The sequence below is a fragment of the Papio anubis genome, chromosome 16 (assembly GCF_008728515.1).
Source record: "Papio anubis isolate 15944 chromosome 16, Panubis1.0, whole genome shotgun sequence".
Taxonomy (NCBI): Eukaryota; Metazoa; Chordata; class Mammalia; order Primates; family Cercopithecidae; genus Papio; species Papio anubis.
In genome coordinates, this window is record NC_044991.1 from 17,971,685 (window position 1) to 17,990,939 (window position 19,255).

Sequence of the window (19,255 nt, forward strand, 5' to 3'; positions counted from 1 at the left end):
TCAGACCCACCGCAGGAAACCTAAGCAGTAAACAGACGGGAAGGCCCCCATTGGAAGCAGGATCTACTCACGCTGTTTGCACTTTTCCGTCGTCAATTTCTAGGGTAGAAACCCCAAAGCAAAGGGCAAGGGGGAAGAATGGGGACCCACTCCCACGACATACCAAAAAAACACAGATGAACCCACCCAGCTCATTTTCCAGCAGAAAAAGACTTGGGCTGCACCCCTGCACACCCTGATTCCACCTGCCAGCCTCCTGGCCGCATGTGTGCGCTCCCCCTGGGCAAAACTGGAACTCAGCCGCAGCAGCAACTCCCCACACTAATCAGGTGGGAATGTCACCAACTGGGATGAGGAGGGAAAGGATAAGTGGAATGTGGGTGGAGGTGGTCACGGGAAGAGGGAGGAAAACCCTCCCCAGGCTTCAGGCTGCCCAAAAGGATCTTTCTAAGCAATCCACAAACCCAGGACCAGCTGGGTTCCCCCGGAGGGGGAGGGGAGGATGTACCCTGCAGGCCCCAGGGAGCCTCTTACAAGGGTGACCTCAGGTCACACAAACACCCTCAGCTGCCAACTGCACTGACATTCTGGTCACCACACCCCCACTCTGACCTCTAGGCTCAGCCCAGCCCACCAGCAGTGCCCCTCCTGGCCTCCACTGTCTCCCCTGCCAAGCTCCTGCCTCCTCCCCCTCCTCACCACAACACACTGGTAGAGTCCCTCACCCAAGACTCAGTGGAAAATTTCCTTCTCCTTTATGACTGTACTTAAAACACACACGCTCCATTCTTCACCTCTGAATCGACACAGGCAGAGGGCGGCAAGGCTGTCCCACCCCACCGCCCAGCCCAGCGTGTAAACACACACATTCTCCCAGGAGGGCCACTGGACTTGCACACTTTATGGGCTGGAAAGGAGGAGAGAAATGTTTCCCAGATGCCACTCCGCCTTTGGCCATCCAAACACGACTGTCCCAAACACTCCCAGACAAGCCCCCCAGGATGCTCTCGGGGCCCTCCATACAGGCTAAGGAGTAGGAGGTCTACTCATTACAGGGTCTCTGATGTGACCCCTTGGCAGCTTTGTTCTTTTGGTGACAAATCTGTTTTCCACTGCCCATTCTCCCCCTCCCCACATGCATTCAAGGAAAAAAAAAATAGCCTTCCTGTGAATTTTCACAGCTATGTGGTCAGTGACCCCTCGCACACGCCACCTTCTGCTGGCTATCAACACTCTCAAACACATTGCCTCCAGGGGGTGGGTCAACGCCACAGCTTTCTCCTCATTTTCCCCCTTAAATCCACCCAAACTTGGCAGTCCCAGAAGCTCAGTTAGCGCTTGCTTGGGAAGCCTGCAGCTGGGTTGGGTCTCAGTGAAAAGAATGAATTTCATGGGCGCAGGCGATGATGCAGACTCGGAGTACTCCGAGTTTCTCCTGCAACTTTCCGTGCACATGGCTGGCAACTTTTTTTTTTTTTAAACTATTCAATTTCCCAGCACTTTAGTTAGTATTCCAAGTTTGGGGAACCCACCCTTTCCTCACCCTTCTCTTCTAGCCCTTCCTCGTTAGTAGTGAATGGGGACATTTTCCAGATGTCAAAAGGACCAGTAGGAACCCCACGCCCTAAGTTAGGAAAGCAAAGGCGGCCAGGGGCTCACTCAGCCACTGTGAGCTTCCTCTGCAGGGCATCTTCCCCTCTCAGTTATGCCAGCGCCCCCGCCCAAGGACATCGAGTTTCTCCACTCCGTCCCAACCCCGTTTGCCCCTCTCCTGGGGCAGAGGAAAGGAGTAGGGCTCGCCCTGCCTCCCTAAGCAGCGCTGCAGTCCCAGCTGCAGCTTGGAGCTCGGGCGGGGCACCAGGAGCGCTTACCGATGTCGGAGTTGCAGAAGGCGTCCTGGGGGTGGCTGGGCGAGCATGTGCACGCCTCGGCGCCCCAGTCCCCCAGGCTCCAGCTGCCCAGGAGCACGATGAGCCCGAGCCAAGGAGTCATTGCCGCTGCTGCTGCCGCTGCCGGGGCTGCTGCTCGCCTCTCCAAAGTTGCCGTGCGCGCCGCCGGCGGGGCCGCTGCAGCCCGAGCTCGCTTGCCCACCGGGCCGTGCGGGGCAACTTTGGCCTCCGGCGCGCTGCCCTCCGAGTGCCCGGCGGGACGGGATGGGGTGCGGCGAGGCTGCCTCGGCGCTGGCGCAGGACTCCGCGGGCGGCCTCCCTGCGAAGGAGCAGGAGCTGGAGGAGCAAGAGGAGGAGGAGAAGCCGTCTGAGCACCCGCCGCCTTCCTGCTGCCCGCTCTGCTCCGCTGCCTGGGCGGCCGAGTGATATAGCGCTGGGCCCCCGGGGACCCCGCCTCGGGCTGTTGGGGCCCGCCCCCTCAGACCAATGGCAGAGCCGCATTACCTCATCGGCCCTCCAAAAAGGGGGCGGGGCCGGGGGCACGGGGCAACGGGGCGGGGCCGCCCCCGGACCGTTCAGATCCTTATAGGGAATAATACCGCCGTGGGCACGCGAGTGGGTGGGCTGGGGCGCGCCCGGGACCGGTGCTTGCAGCTGGGTCCTCCGAGCGGCGCCCTCATGCCCCTTCTCGTCTGCGCCCTCGCCCCACGCTCACCTGGGCCACTGGGTGCCTCTGACCCAAACCAGCACGAACTACCACCCACCCACCCCAGCAGGACCGTTTACACAGGTCAGGGGTGGCCATGTCCTAGAGACCTTGACTGAGCCTGGTGGAACCAGTGGGGGAATGCTGACTGCTACCCCGAGCAGGGACAGAGGAGGAAGACCCAAACACTCTCTCTGTCTCTCTCTCTCTCTCTCTCTCGTTCTTACTCTCTGGGATATGGGAAGCCATCTGCTGTTTGCAGCTGGCTATGATATATGATAGAAGACTGTTTTTCTATGCTGCCCCAGAGCAAATGGGGTTCTGTATTCATTCAACAAACACGGTTCAGGATGCTGGGTTAAGCAACACAAAGCCCTTGCCCCTGTGCACATCAACGAATGCACAGGGTGCTTTTCTATGATGCTAGGGCTATGAAGAAAACAAAACAGTTCAGGGTTGGACGTGACTGGGGAGGGCGCTGCTCTCTCTGCAACAGCAAGGGAAGGGCTCCCTGAAGTGCCATCTTCGTTGAGAAGTGGACAAAGAGAAGGATCAGCTATGGGGCAAGCCACAGGAGAGAGGTACCAGGCAGGGGGAACAGCAGGTGCAAAGGCCCTGGGCATGTTTGGAAGACAGAAAGTAGAAAGGCAAGAGGAAGTGGTTCCCCGCCCATGGCTGACAGGGCTCCACCCTTCAGCAAGGGATTTGGGGGTGAGCTGATCCAAAACTCTAGTAAAACCAGGAGAATGATCCAGGATCCTAGATGACTAACTATAATGGATGATTGCAAATAACTAACACAATTACTATCCTTATTATTGACATCTTGATTCTGCTTTGTATTTTTAAAAGTGGGATTTTGTACCTCACCTTATAGCTCTCACAATAATCTTTGTAGATAGGAAAAGCAAGCACAAGTATCACTGCCACTTTCCAGATGAGGAACCCACACAGAAAGATGGGATGATTGGTAGCCAGCCAGGAACTCAAGTCACCCCTTTCCACTGCCCCTTCCCATCTGAAGAGAGACATGCATTTCCCTGAACATCAGCAGCTGTTCCATCTAACTGCAAATGGCCATTTGCAGCTGGGATCTTCCATCTTTCTACACTTGCGTCTCTTTTCCTTTCTCTTCCACTTCATCCTGTTAGAAATGCTACAAGTTTGGAACAAATAGAAATAGGGAGAAATGCAAGTTCAGCTTCTTTCTCAGAACTCGTCTGTTTACATCTCAGAGAAGTGACACTGGGACAGCAGAGGCCGAAGAATTCATGAGAGATGGTATTTTATTTCCAAGAACATTTTTGAAACTCCTTTCTCCCGTTTGAGCATTTTAGCCATAGGAAAGGGAAACCAGTTTCCACATGATTTTGACTTGTCCCCCCCGCCCCGGCCCACCGCCCAGCTTTAAAAACCCTCCCTGCCTTCACTCTAACTGTGGCCTCTTAGAGATATTTCTGTCTCTCGACGTTTTTCTAGCACTGTTTTCATTGTTTTATGGGGTGTGATTCTATCACTTCTCCAACCACAGTAAGAATACTTTGAGTCCTGAGATATTTAACCACACTGCTTTTTAGCCCTCTGAGAACCAAATAGGGTCTCAGGAGACTGGAGAGCATGGGTGTGGCCAACAGCTGACTGAGTCCTGAGCAAAGAGTGCCCTGGAGGCCACTCTAAGGATCCAGGTTGAATGAGGGCGTACGTGGTGGAATTTGAGAGATTCGCTTATCCCCGTACTCCACATGACTTATTCCACAGTCATGTGGAAGGTTTTAGAAGACTTTCCAGACCAAATCCACTTTGGATAAGCATCTTACATGATAGAGGCCCTCTCTTCTCTTTCTTTTCACGTTACAGTTTTGTCCAAAGTGCCGATATTTTCTCCAACGGAAGGCCTTGCCTGGAATTTAAGTATCAAGTAGATAACTTCCGCTGAACTTCAAGCAGCAGTTTTCTCATAGAAAGCATCTGAAGCGTTTTATTCCGGCAGCTACTTAATTATGAAAGCACAAGTGTAATCTGATCTTTTTTCCAGCTGAAAAGTAATGAAATCACCTTTCGGTTAATTTCTTCTCACTCCTGATCCTAAGCTGGTCCACACAGTGTCTTGAAGTTCAGCGAATTCCAAGAGCTTTTCAGTTGGGATGTTCTCTCTTATTCCTAACCTGAGTCAGTTCCCCTCTGCCCACCGTGTGAAAGCAGTTTGGTTCTCACCGTAAGGAAAAGAAAGAGCAAACTCCATGAATCCTTGCGTAGGGCAGTCCTCCTGCTAGGGTCACCCCCTTCAGCAGGCACCCATCAGTCTGGATGTCATGGTGTCCATGAGCCTAATAATATGTAAGAATTGTTTATTCAATGCCACTTAATAAGATAGGTGGGGTGAACCTGAGGCTAACGGTAAGAATGAAGATGCAGGCTGGGTGCGGTGGCTCACGCCTGTAATCCCAGCACTTTGGGAGGCCGAGGTGGGCAGATCACGAGGTCAGGAGATCGAGACCATCCTGGCTAACACGGTGAAACCCCGTCTCTACTAAAAATACAAAAATTAACCAGCCAGACGTGGTGGTGGGCGCCTGTAGTCCCACCTACTCGGGAGGCTGAGGCAGGAGAATGGCGTGAACCCGGGAGGCGGAGCTTGCAGTGAGCGGAGAGCGCTCCACTGCACTCCAGCCTGGGCAACAGAGCGAGACTCCATCTCAAAAAAACAAAAACAAAACAAAAAAAAGAATGAAGATGCAGGCTCTCCTGCTTTCCCTTGACAGCTAAGAACAATGATAGATTTATAAATCTGGGAAGAACTGAATAAGTTTCAAGATCTATCTGGCCTGTCTACCCACCTACCAGGATGACCTGGTATTCCCTTTCCTGGAACTTTTCTAGGAAAGGTGAGTTCATATCCACCCTCTGTGTATCAAGTTATAGGAAGCTAGAGTCTGTAGGAAGAGAAGTCGTAAAAAGGACCTCAGAAACTACCCATCCTTGTTTTAAATGTGGGAAAAAGAAGGTTCAGACAGGTGAAGGAACGTGCCCATTTGCAGGGGTCAGTCCTGTAAGGTGTGGCCCATGCTTGAACTGTGGCCTTGGAAACCCCAGCCATTCACAGATCTCGTATCTGCTTTTCCGATCTGCAGACAGATTCGTGTGAGTCTCTTTGTACAGTGCTTAGCCCACAGAGAACTTTTACATACATGGATTAAATAATTCTCTACTATGATAATAATCGCCCTCTGAGCCAATCAGAAGAAATACAGGTTTATCCTCATGACAGGTTTATCTATTTTTTCCCTTCCTAAATTACTAGCTAATGCATTCCAAACATATCACCATAGAAAGGCACATGAAAACGTTGTTTCTGGGAAATGAAAAGAGAGTAGAGTGGAAAAAAAAATCAAAATACCTGAGATTCATTCCCAGTGTTACGGAATAGCTGTGCACCTGCCTCAGTCAGGTCACTTTGCCTGTCCAGGCGTCGACTTCTGTGTTTATTGGATGAAAGATAGAACTCAGTGGTATCTAGGATCCCTCTCGCCTCAGAAACTCCAAGGTTCCACGGAAAATTCTGAAGGACAAGTGAATGCTTCTGAAGGGGAGATGAGTCCTGCCATTTGAACAGGTTTGACACAGGGGAACGTACCCAGGACTGAAGACCATCCATCAGTTTCTCAACCAACACTGACTTCCTATACTGCTACCTCCCCCAAGAATCGATGCTGAAAACAGAATTTCAGAGAAGATTGTGATGCCAAAGTCCTCGGAGAGACGGGGTCTGGCTTCCGGTGGAGCCCAGTGTAGTTGTGTGTTCACCTGCTCGTTTGTCTCTTGGATCATAGCACTAAAAGGTTAGGAAGGAGTCTTTTTTATCTCCATTTTTTTTGGTCTTCAGAAGTTATTGAATTCTTCCACATCCTTCAGACCTCAACTTAGATGTCACCTCCTCCAGGAAACCTCCTCTGATTCCTCTCCCATGTATCCCCACAACACCCTGTATTAACTTCTTCGACAATACTTAGCTGACTCTAATGTGATTGTTTACCCACCGGTTTCCCTTCCTGGACTGTAAGCCCCTAGTAAACAGGGATCAAGTGTTGGTAACAACGAATTTAATAAGTATGGGTTGAATGGGTCCAATGATCAGCACCACCGACCCCTTTCCAGCATTCGGACAGGCAGGTCGTGGTGGCTCCTTGGAGAGTTCACGGAGCTCTATCCCTCTGGCCAGTGCTAGGGGGCGCTATAAGCCAGAGAACACCCATTTGCTCAGTCTGCAGACCTGGTCGGTCGTCTCACTGCGAGGGCGGGAGAGCACAATTCCACACTCATCGGTGGGGTGCGGGTGCCTTTGAGTGGGTGAAGCTCACCCCTCCCATCTGCCATGGCCACAAAGCTCTCAGTCAACATCCCGTCTGGGTTCGTGGCTGCCGGAGCTCCTCCACCCCTGAGCTGGCCACATGTCAACCAAAGGGGGAGATGCTCTCTGGGGAAGCAACGTAGTTGTGAATCATTGGTTTGGGGGCCTTAGGGTGGTTTGGGAACACTGCAGAGGATGCCACAGTCCCACTCTTCCAGGGCAGAGCTGGGTTTTGGAAATTCAACCTGGAGAAGGTGCTGTCATTTCTGTTGCCTCATAGGGAAGCTCCTGTTTGCTTTCCTCCCTCTTCCCCTCCAGACCCTAGCCACAATGCCTTCCCCCAAGCCCCACAGTCCATGTGAAAGTCATTATATTCAAAATGGCCTTTTCCAAGCAACAGACAGCCTGGTCCACCCATCCCTCTGAGCCCTGGCCAGACCCTCAGTGGGGTTACTGCCTACCACTGGGCAATTCTGAGCCTAAGATGCTAGGTACTGCAGGCTCTCTCTGTGTCTGACACCAGCAGGGGGTAAACACCTTTCCTTGCCTCCATCTGGAGCCAATTTCATGGCAGTAAAATTGCCCCAGCTCTCCCCCAGCCCTGCCAGCAAAGTGAAGATCCCTCCGTAAGAGTCTCTGGCTACATTCGCATGAATCCTGAGGTTTTCATATTTCTTTCGACAGGGATCTACTCCCAGTGTTTTTAAGCCAGAAAACATATGTGTGCAGTAAAGCCGTGTTGTATCCTGTGTTATCTAGGGTGGTGGGAAATGGAAAGCAGAGTCAAATATTCCAGTTCTTGTTTTCATGTGCGTGTATGTGTGTGTATGTGTGTTCTAATGGCCATATATTCAAGCAGTCAGTTATTTCTTTGAAGGGTAATATGAAATGGAAGGGGAAGAACTTCTCCCCAACCCTGTTTTAATGTCTTCCTTATGCTCTGGAGTTCATGTGTTTTTCCTTTAAAAACGAGTAGCTCCTTTGTGGTTTCTTTGAAGGTTGCATGCACAGCTTCACACAGAGAATACACATGAGCATCTCGGGCAGGCGCTCTCATGCCCTGGGAGGGAATGGGATGGACATGTGGTTGGTCTCCTGTTAGACTGGGCTGGAGGTCTTGTTTCTCCAAGGCACATGAGCTCTCTTCAGTGGAACCTGCTGGAACTGACATGGTCTTGTCCTGTGCTGTGGGGACAGTCCAAAGAGCAGTTAACACCATTGATGGCATCCTTATTTAAACTTGGCTGCTGAGACCCTACTCTCTCTGGGATTTCGCTTTCTACCTTTCCAACTGTACCTTCTCAGTCTTCTTGGCAGACTCCTCGGGTTCTTCCTGAAATTAAAATGTAGCTTTTTCCCAATTTTCTGTTCTTGGCTCTCCCCCCTTCCCTTTTAGCCTCCACACTCTCCCTGGCCAACCCCAAGTACCCCCATGGTCTCTACCATGCTATGTGCACTGGAGTGCACACTGCAAGCAACAGTGTCCCTCTGATTGCTTGTCTTCTATCTCCAGCTTCCTCCTGCCCAATTTCACCTGGAGATCCTATGGCCTCCTCGGACTCCAGGTGTCCAAAACTCATTGTCTTTTCCCCTAGTCCCCTCCGGGGTTACCCATTCTGGAGGATGACACCATCACTCACCAGGTCCTATAGATTCTCACTATCCACATGTCTTCTAACCATCCCTTCCTCTCAGGCTTACCATTTCTACCTTGGATCAGGCCCCCGTGGATTCTTTCCTGACAATTTCAATAGTGACGTAATTGGTTACCCTCCCCAGAGTCTTTCAACTTCAACTTTGCATTGCTGCTTCTGTACATTTTTTAAAATATAAATCTGAAAGCATGCTATTCTTTGCTTGAAATGATTCACTTGTGCTCCGTGGCTTTCTGAACAAAGTCTTAAGCTCCAAAGACAAACAAGGCCCTCTGTGATCTGGCTCTTCCCCAGGGCCCCACGGTCCACAGCTGGAGGAGGCCCTCTTCACAGAGAATACAATGAGATGGCTGCCCCTGCAGTTATACAACAGCAGGCCCTGTTCTTGCTTATCTCTCTAAACCCATGCTGCCCTCTTCCAACCCTTTATATGCCAGCTATCGGTTTCTCTGAGCCTTGTTCACAATGCACTCTTGGCCTGGAATCCAGCCGCCGCCAGTGTATTCCCCCACCCTCCTCCACCTCATCTGCCAGGAATCACATATTCATCTTTCAGGATTCAGCTAGAGTCACCAATTAGTGAATGTTTTCTGGTCCTCTCTCTGCCCCAGCAGAATGGACCACCCCCTCTCAGGCCTCTCCTCTTCTCTCACTCACCTCCCACCTCCCTGGGTCCTCCAGGCTTCCAGCTGGGCTCCTCACACACTCTGTTGCCCCTAGTGGTTGATATCCCTGGTTCTCCTCTACATTTTGAGCAAATCCAGGTACTTCTTCTGTGACTGCCTAACACAGCATATGCACATAGTAGGCACTTAACAAATATTAAAGGAATAAACTAACCAATGAATGGAGTGGAGAAAAGGAGGAGTCAGAGTATCGCCTTCACACATTCACCCTAACAGAGGTTCTGAAATCCAGCTCCTTGGGTCCAGAAACTCAACTAGATGAGGCTCCCTCAGTTGATCAGTCTCACAGACTGATCCTAAGAGCCCAACAAACCAACCACAATCCCACTGGGCTTGTTTCTCGTGAGGTATTTCATTGTCACATAGGCTAGAGGACTCATCTCAACACCACCCCCATATTTTCCTCCTGATCGTCACAAAGAGCTTCATGTGAAGCTAGTTTCTCATCAGAAGGTTGCTTTGGTGTATGTAGATTCAGAACACAGGGATTGAGGGCATCATAGGAAGGGTCTTTCAGCTGAGATATCCTGGAATTCTCCTTTTCCTGGAAGCAAAAGCTTTGCTGAGGAAATGCCAGTGCTCACAACCACTGGCCAAAGCCTCTCTTCCTGAACAGTGGCAATGCTGGACACACAAATGCCAACTGCGGGCTCTTGGATCTTCTTGGTTCTCGGCACCAGGCTGGCCACTCCATCCTTCTCTTCTGCAACACTTTTTTTGCACTTGGAATATTGGAATTCATTTAGCTTCTACATTTTAGTATATAAGCCACCACTGAAAGATTACCCCCAGGTCAACTTGTTTGGGCTCTGGTATTCCCAGATTTTCAAATCTGCCCTTGCTGTATGTTGATTTACTACCACAGATGGCTAAGCACAAGCATGGTGCATGAGTGTATGGCTTCAGTAAGACAGACGACCTTGTTTCCAGGTTCTGGGTGTGCCCTTAATTATGAATCCTCCACTGACAATCTCCATTTGCCTCACATCTTATGTGTCATAGTGTGATGACCAAGTCTTTGGAGGAAAGGGACAGGGTCCTCTCCTTCCTTCCCTCCTTCCTTCAGATATCCACCAGACATTGACAGAATGTCTATTACTCCATGCTAGGCCCTGGAGATACCACCATGAACAAGGCATAGACCTGTTCCCAAGGAGCTCCCAGTCTTCTGGGAGAAAAAGACAAGAAAGTAATAGTTGGTGGTAAGAACTACAGTGCGATAGTCAAGTGTGCCATGAGATCGTAGAGCTAACTATCCAACCAGGCAGCAGGGAGGTGTTTAGGAACTCATATCATGGTAAGACAGAAGGTCAGAACTAGGAGAGAGCTGTGGGTTACCAAGTTGAACTCCCTCATTTTACAGATACACAAACAGGCCTAGAGAGGTAGACACCAGATTATTGGCAGAAGCAAACAAACAATCAGACCCCTTAGTCCTCGTCATCTTCCCGTCACTCCAGGCTGCTCTAATTCAGTGCTGGGTCCATGAGAGATAATCAGTAAATAATTATCTCCCTGCTCTGCAACTCGTCAACGTTGGAATGATAAGCTGAAAAATGTTTCTAAGACGAGTAAAAGAGAAGAACTTGCATTAGTTGAATACCTGCTATGTACAAGGCACTTTCAATACAATATTCCCTCTAATCCTCACAACCCTTAATAATAGGTACTAGGTATTATGGTATTATGCCTATTTTAAGGAAACTGAGGCTCAAAGAAGTTAAATTGCATGTTCAGTTTCTTACATGCAAGGAAGTGGCAGAGCTGTGATTCAGATGCAGGGGTCGCTTTCCAAACCAGCACTCTTTCTGAAGACTTCAAAGTCAATGTGCCCACAGGTTCATTGGGGCATTTGCAGCACTGGTGATTTTCTCTTTATCTTTTGGGTTCTCATTGAGTGCTCAGAGCTCTTGATGCAGCCAAGCAGAGAGAAGCATAGTACCTACCTCTGATGGCCAGGGAGGGGGCTTTATCAGCAGGCAAGTGAGATGCATCTCTGTTTCATTTGGTTTGCAATGGAGAGAAGGCAGGAGAAGTGACTTGGCAGGCAATTTCTAGGGGTGTGGGCGTGTCCTTCCTTACTCAAAATTTTGATAGATGCCATAAGAAATTTACATTTGTATTACAAAGATAGGGCCCAGAACCCAGAGGCAAGCTGGTGGCATACTCATCAGTCTATTTTAACAGCTAATGAACCTGGCTTCATTTCCTCCTGAAATTTCAAACATGAGATTGAGGCAATATACCAGGTTACTATCCTAGTCCTACCACATAAAATATCTGTGTGACCTTGAGTAAATCAATGACTCCTTTCTTTAAATGTAAAACCAAGTGGGTTGGATTTAACAATCTCTCAAAATTTCCCATGGAATATTCTAGAAGGCAGCCCAACAGGGAGGTTAGGAACCAACCAAGGCCTGTGATGTCATAAGCCTGAGTTTTAATCCTTCTTCGCTTTTTCACTCTGACCTTGAACAAGTTCCTTAGCCTCTCTCTGAGCCTCAGCTGTCTCGTGGTAAAAGGGAGGAAAGATGCATACCTCGTAGGATTTTCATGAAGATCAAACACTGTAAGCTGAATAAGATGCATGGCACAGCGCCTGGCACAGTAAATTCTCACTGGGCACTATGTATACCAGGGTGTGGCCCCAGGGGTATAAAGATGAATGAGAACAGCTCCTGCCCTCAAGTAGCCTACAGTCTAGTGACCTGTGCTTATAAAGAAAGAGCATGTGCTTATATCCCCTTTGACTTTGTAATTAATACTCAAAGAAGGGTTGGAAGAAAGGAGGCAAAAGAGAATAAAAAACACTTGATAGTCTTAACTAATTCCTATAGAGTGCCTGCTGGGTACCAGGTGTTCTTCTAGGCAGTTAGCATATATTAATTTGTACCAATTCTTATAGTAAAAGCCATGAGGTAAATGAGATCACCATTGCCATCCCTTTCCATCAGCAGTGAAAACTAAGGTACACAGAGATTATGTCACTTACTCAAGATTACATCGCCAGTATGCTGAGGTGCTGGAATCGGAAGCCAGAGCCCATCCTCTTAACCACGCCACCACCCTGCCTTCTCAAGCAGAAGGTGAGCATTTGGAAAATAAGAAGGGATGCAAAGGTCAGATGCCCAGTTTCTGAAACCAGATGGGTCTTTCTTTGCAGAATGCCTGTACCTGCCAATCAAGGGTGAGGAACCATTAATTAGATATGGCCCCTATCAGAAGTGACACTTAGTAGGGCATCGAGTTTGTCGGCAGCCCCTCTTGGAGAACAGTCCTCAGCCCGGTCAATATGCCTTCCAGCCCTTGGGGTAAGCGCCGAAGTTAGAATCAGAACATTTGAGTCCTATCTCCCCCAGCCTCCTCCATTGCTCTCTAAGCATAAATTGAATCCCTATAAAGTGAAGGCAAACATCTAATTCACAGAGGCAGCTGCAAAGATCAAACAATAAGTAAGTAACATTTACTGAATGCTGCTATGTGCCAGGTCCTATTCTATGTAATATGCAAGTGTAAACGTATGTAATTCACACAACTCTATGATGTAGGGGCTGTTATGATCATGCCCATTTTATGGAAAAGAACACTGGGGCACAGCGACGTTTAGTAATGTAGCCAAGGTTACACAGTTAATAGTGGTGGAGCCAGGTTTCCAAGTTCAGCGTCCCATCCTGCATTCCTCACTATCTCTGTGTACTCTAGTGATCAGTTAAAAAGATTTTGTGAACACTAAATGTGATTGTGTTTCTCTTCTCTGGTAGTCACGTCTTAGGTCTTTGTCCATTCTGTTCCCTGGACCTTTTCTCCTAGCTACCCTTACTTGTCTGCGATGGTGAAGAGCAAGGTTCTAGAGACCCCAGTGCTGCACTGGCGCTGGCTCGCCCTGGCTTGTCAGAGCCAATTGTTATACGTTTGGGAATTTTGCAAGTCAGTCATTAAACATAAGAGTTATTTAAAATTTTGGCCGGGCACAGTGGCTCACACTTTGAGAGGCGGAAGCAGGTTAATAACTTGATGCCAGGAGTTTGAGACCAGCCTGGCCAACATGGCGTAAACCCTGTCTCTACTAAAAATACAAAAAAATTATATTTTTGTATTTTTACTCCCAATTAGCTGAGACTCCCAGTTTTTGTATTTGTACTCCCAATTAGCTGGGACTACAGGTGTGGTGGCACGTGCCTGTAGTCCCAGCTAATTGGGAGGCTGAAGCACAAGAATTGCTTGAACCCAGGAGGTGGAGGTTGCAGTGAGCCGAGATCATGCCACTGCACTCCATCCTGGGTGACAGAGCGAGACTCTGTCTCAAAAATAAATAAAGTTTAATTTAATTATATGTTATAACTAATAAATTATATTAATGAACACTTGAAATTCCTCACTCCCTAATTATTTATTACAGTATACTCTTGTCTATGCTTTCAGGGTAACTTCCATCTGTTGTGTCTGTATGATGGAAATTTTATATAATGATGTGCTACTGCATTCAGGAGCATTACCTTGGTAACTTAAAATTGTATATGATGGAAGTATTTACACCACAGAAATTGGCAAACACTGCAAATGAGAGTTTTTTGTACTGTAGAGCTACTTGTTAAATATTTACCAGCTCACTACTGCCTTTTCTTAACTGCGTTACCTTCGACAAGTAACTTAACCTTCTTGTGCCTACGTATCCTGGTCTGTAATACAGGGACAACAATAGCACCTACCTCACAGAATTACAAGGAATAAACAAGATGATATATGTGGAAAGGGTTTAGCAGAATTCCTGGCACAGAGCCAGCCAATCAGTGAATGGCCACTGTCAATATTATTAAGACAATCTATAAGTAGCCTTCCCTCCCACCCAAGCTGGAAGCACCCATCAGAGATGAACTGACTTGAAGTTCATCACCCTGAACTGGGATTGTCAGTTTCTGTGTAACTTTCCCTCTTTAGAAAGTGAGCTAATTGACATGGCTAATTGAATTTCCTCTTCCGAGAATGTAACACAATACTGATACCCAGTAGGTCCTCAACAAATTGTTGGATTAAATTTAGTTAAGGAAGTTTAGAGGCTACTGAAAAATCAGAATTAGGAAACATGGAAGCTTCCCCAATCACATAAATATTTAAGTATTAATAATTCTCCACACAGAAGCATTGCTGGGACATTCTGTTTGGAGTTTATTTCTTAGGAGTACCCTATAGAAAGGTCATTCAGGAACTGAAAGCACCCTGAATTGGTGCCTGGACAGATCCACTGCACACTGAACTCTGTTTTATAACAAAGTTCTCAGTGTATACAATATGGAGTCCTCTGATTGTCTTAGCGGGTCAAGTAGGAATATGACCAGTAACTTTCCAAAACACTTGAAGGTAGCTGGAACTGCTTTTTGCCTCAAGTATTTAGAGAAAAAAGACCTTGATGTCACATCAACAAACTCGAAAAGAGATTGTGCATACCTGGAGTGCTTTCCTAGGCCTGGGAGGCAGTGACTGGGGGCTGGTTTCAGGAGGAAAGAAGGGGAGAGGCTGAAGGCATGTTGAAAAATCATTTTTTGTCTGTTGCTCCTTTGTATGAACTGGTTGCTGGCTTATGCAACGCCCAGTAATTAAAATGGCTGGAATGCTTTGCATTTTTAAGGCAAAGTAAAGGCGGCTCAGAGGCCTGGAGCCGGAGCCAGCTGGAGGGGGGCCCAGTGATCCTACCCTGGCCGCCCCTTGGCCTGGCAGAGGTGACTGGCATCTGGCTTGTGGGGGGAGGGGGCATGTGACAAGGAGGAGGGAGGAAGTCAGAGGTGTCTGAAGTTGCTCCTACTCCTCTCCCCTTTCCCCAGGCAGGTGGGTGCACCAAGGTGCATGCCTCTAGAATGAAGGTAGGCACAGGCTGCCCACCTTCTAGAAGTCCGTAATGACCAGTGGCAATGCCTAAGAATGACAAACAATAATGAAGCTGTTCTTTATTAAATATCTACCATGTTTCAGGTCCTGTGTTAATAACATTGATTCCAGGACTCTCACAGGTGCTCAAATCCTTGATAGAAAATGGTATAGTAGTTGCACATAATCTACACACATCCTCCCACGTACTTTAAATCATCTCTAGATTACTTATAATATCTGATACAATGTAAATACTATGTAGGTAGTTATACTGTATTTTTTAATTCATCTTATTATTATTATTATTATTATTATTTTAGATGGAGTCTTGTACTATCGCCGGGGCTACAGTGCAGTGGCACGATCTCTGCTCACTGCAACCTCCACCTTTTGGTTGCAAGCGATTCTCCGGCCTCAGCGTCCGGAGTAGCTGGGATTACAGGTGCACAACACCATGCCCACCTAACTTTTTGTATTTTTAGTAGAGATGGGGTTTCGCCATGTTGGCCAGGCTGGTCTCGAACTCCTGACCTTGTGATTTGTCCACCTCAGCCTCCCAAAGTGCTGGGATTACAGGCGTGAGCCACCATACCTGGCCAAATTCTTGGATTTTTTTTTTTTAATAATCGTATTGTTATTTTTTATTGTTTGTTTTTTCCAAATATTTTCCATCCATGGTTGGTTGAATCCCGATGTGGAATCCACAGATACAGAGGGCCGACTGTATTATCCAATTTCAAGAGAAAAAAAAAATGAGATCGTATTACTCTTCTGCTCGAAACTCTATGGTGGATCCCTAATGCACTTAAAATGAAGTCTAAATGCCTTGGCCTTCTGGCCCCAGCACGGCATTGCCCCTGCTGTGACTGTCCATGTCTCTCCCACTCTCACTTGTGTTTACACTACACTGGCCTCCTTTTCGTCCTTTAACCAAGCCAAACTCAGTCCCAACTCCAGGACTGCTCTGACCCTCCCTCTGCCTCTCCCAGGTCTTGCCATGGCCAGCCAGATCCTTCTAATTCTGCAGCTTCCAGCTCACGTATTACCTTCTTGGGGAGGTGTGCCCTAGCGGAGGAGCACAGCCATCCCCATTCACTAGCGCCTCCCAGTGTCTCATTTTTCAGATGGATTTTTCTTTTTTGGGCTTATCAGTATCTGAAAAAAACTTATTAAAATGTTTGTTAATTGTCCTTTAATTCTCAACAATTAGTGTTTCTAATTGCACAAAGAAAACAGTTCAAGACGCCTGTCTTAGTCACTGCTCTGTCTGCAGTATCCCAGATCAAGGCTCAATAAATATTTTTTTTTGAAATAGTGAATCTTCACAACAACCCAATGAGGTAGACATCATCATCCTCATTTTCCAGATGAGAAAACTGAAGCTCAGGGAGGTTAAGTCACTTGCTCAAGGGCACCAATAGGAAGTGATGTCACTGAGGTCTGTATGATCTCAAAGCACATATTTTAGGATGGGTATGTATAACCTTCCCCCACAGACAGCTACTCTAGAAAACAGTAGAAAGGGTTGGGTGTGGTGGCTCACGCCTGTAATCCTAGCACTTTGGGAGGCTGAATCGGGTGTATCACTTGAAGTTGGGAGTTTGGGACCAGCCTGGCCAACATAGTGAAACCCCATCTCTACTAAAAGTACAAAAAATTAGCCAGGTGTGGTGGTGGACGCCTGTAATCCCAGCAACTCGGGAGGCTGAGGCAGGAAAATCGCTTGAACCTGGGAGGCGGAGATTGCAGTGAGTTGAGATCATGCCGCTGTACTCCAGCCTGGACTAGGGAGTGTGATTCCATCTCAAAAAAAAAAAAGGAAAGAAAGAAAAGAAAACAGTAGAAAGATGGTATCTGTACTACAAGGGAAGGACTCTGGATTCAAGGCTAACTGTGAGTCTTTTAGTAGTGAAATGATGGTGGTAGAAAGAAATAAGAAAGTAAGCACTTGGGAATCACGACACTGGTGTTCTAGTTCAGTTCTGCCACCTGCATGGCCTAGGATAAGCTCATTACCCTCTCCGGACACTTTCTCACATGTGTCGAGGGTGTTTGCTTCCACTTCCTCAAAGGACAGTTACGTGACAAGTGCATAAAGCCCCAGCACTCAATGCCCCCCTCCTGCCTCAGGATGGAGATGGTGGTGGGGTACATGGACCCTGGAGGGAAACCACATGGTGGGAGAAAGATGCTCTTCCTAATCACCTCTGTGCTTGCCTGTGGGTAATTACAGGAATAAACAGGCTGGATTTAGAAGTTGGCACCTTCAGGCCAGGCGCAGTGGCTCACGCCTGTAATCCCAGCACTTTGGGAGGTCAAAGCAGGCAGATCACTTGAGGTCAGGAGTTTGAGACCAGCCTGGCCAATACGGTGAAACCCTGTCTCTACTAAAAATACAAAAATTAGCCAGGCGTGGTGGAGCGCACCTGTAATCCCAGCTATTCAGGATACTGAGATAGGACAATCACTTGAGCCCAGGAGGTGGAGGCTGCAGTGAGCCGAGATCACACCACTGCACTCTAGCCTTAGTAACAGAGGGAGAAAAAAAAAAAAATAGAAGTTGGCACGTTGGGGATGCTGAAGTATGGGTAGACTTTGTTAAAGACACAGTATCATCACTGGTCCTATCCATGTTGAACACTGCCTCCCTGATGAAGCCTGGTCCTTCCAGCCCCCCAGAGTCTGCCCCAGCCTCCCATTCCCGTCCCGTATTGTAGCCAAGCAGGACCTGTGCCCTTCATCCCATGACACGAGTCTCATCTTCTTCCCACCATGGGCTTTTGAAAGTGTTTTATTTTGATGTAATTCACTTACAGAAAAGTTGCAAGAATAGTTCAGAGAATTACCAGATACCTTTTACCCAGATTCCCCAAATGTTAACATATTACTAAATCCCCCCTCCTTTAGGCTGTTTAAGAATAAGTTGCAGGGCCAGGCGCGGTGGCTCACGCCTATAGTCCCAGCACTTTGGGAGGCTGAGGTGGGCGGATCACAAGATCAGGAGATTGAGACCATCCTGGCTAACACGGTGAAACCTCGTCTCTACTAAAAATACAAAAAATTCGCCGGGTGTGGTGGCGGGTGCCTGTAGTCCCAGCTACTTGGGAGGCTGAGGCAGGAGAATGGCGTGAACCCGGGAGGCAAAGCTTGCAGTGAGCTGAGATCACGCCACTGCACTCCAGCCTGGGCAACAGAGCGAGACTCCGTCTCAAAAAAAAAAAAAAAAGGATAAGTTGCAGACGTGATGCCCCTGGGCCCCTGAATATTTCATTATGTACTTCCTAGAAATAAAGGCACCATTAACTTTTGCAGTATGGAGCCGTTCAGCCCTGGAGGTACACAGGCCTGCATTCCAAACCCTAACTGTACCTCACTGTGTGCTCTTATGCAGAAGATTTTGCTTCTCTGGACCTCAGCTTCCTTGGCTACAAATAAGGACACTAACAGCACCCAACTCATATGGCAGATATGAGAATTAAATGAGCTATCCCAATTAAATGGGAGCCCTAAGGGCCAAGCACTGCTTGGGATGTGGAAAGTGTGCAGTAAGTAAATGGGATTGTATCTTGCTAGAATGCTGTATTTTCTTCTTCTTCTTCTTCTTCTTCTTTGAAGTGGTTTGAATTCCTTGGATTTCTCCCTCTTCTTCTCAGGCCAAGTCTCATAGGCAAAAGCAAGACAGGTTCTGTCATTCATTCAGCCTTTATTTACTGAGTCCCTACGCCAGGCCTGACCCTGTTCTGGGTACAGAGACAGAGCAGGAAGCAAGACAGACACGGTCCTGTTCTGAGAGCTGAGAGAGCTTGCGTTGGCATGGTGGACATGGAAACAGATGGATAAACCATCTCAGCGGGTCATGAGTGCAATGAAGATGATAAGACAGAGTAACTTGTGGGACGTGGAGCATATAGGGGCTCCTTTAGTTAAGGTAATCAGGGAAGGGGAAAGTGTGACTACTTCCTTTTAATCTGGGAAAACACTCTCTGGGAAAGTGTCAGGCACAATAAATGTTTTCCCAACACTTGAGTGCACAGTGGGAGGCACGAGCATTTGAAATCCTCACAGAAGAACACACTAATGGGAGCAAGCCAAGTGCTTCTCTCCCA

General features: G+C 48.0%; 2 protein-coding genes across 6 annotated transcripts in view; one reads left to right on the forward strand and one right to left on the reverse strand.

The window, feature by feature from the left end:
* The window catches only part of TIMP3 (TIMP metallopeptidase inhibitor 3), a 56,980-nt gene extending 54,988 nt beyond the window's left edge, over positions 1-1,992 (reverse strand). Inside the window, exon 1 of the mRNA NM_001168730.1 lies at positions 1,872-1,992. Coding sequence (NP_001162201.1) covers positions 1,872-1,992 — 121 coding nt within the window. The remainder of the gene's footprint in view (positions 1-1,871) is intronic.
* Positions 1-19,255, forward strand: part of SYN3 (synapsin III) — a 543,931-nt gene that overhangs the window by 247,095 nt on the left and 277,581 nt on the right. The gene's annotated exons all lie outside the window — the stretch shown is intronic.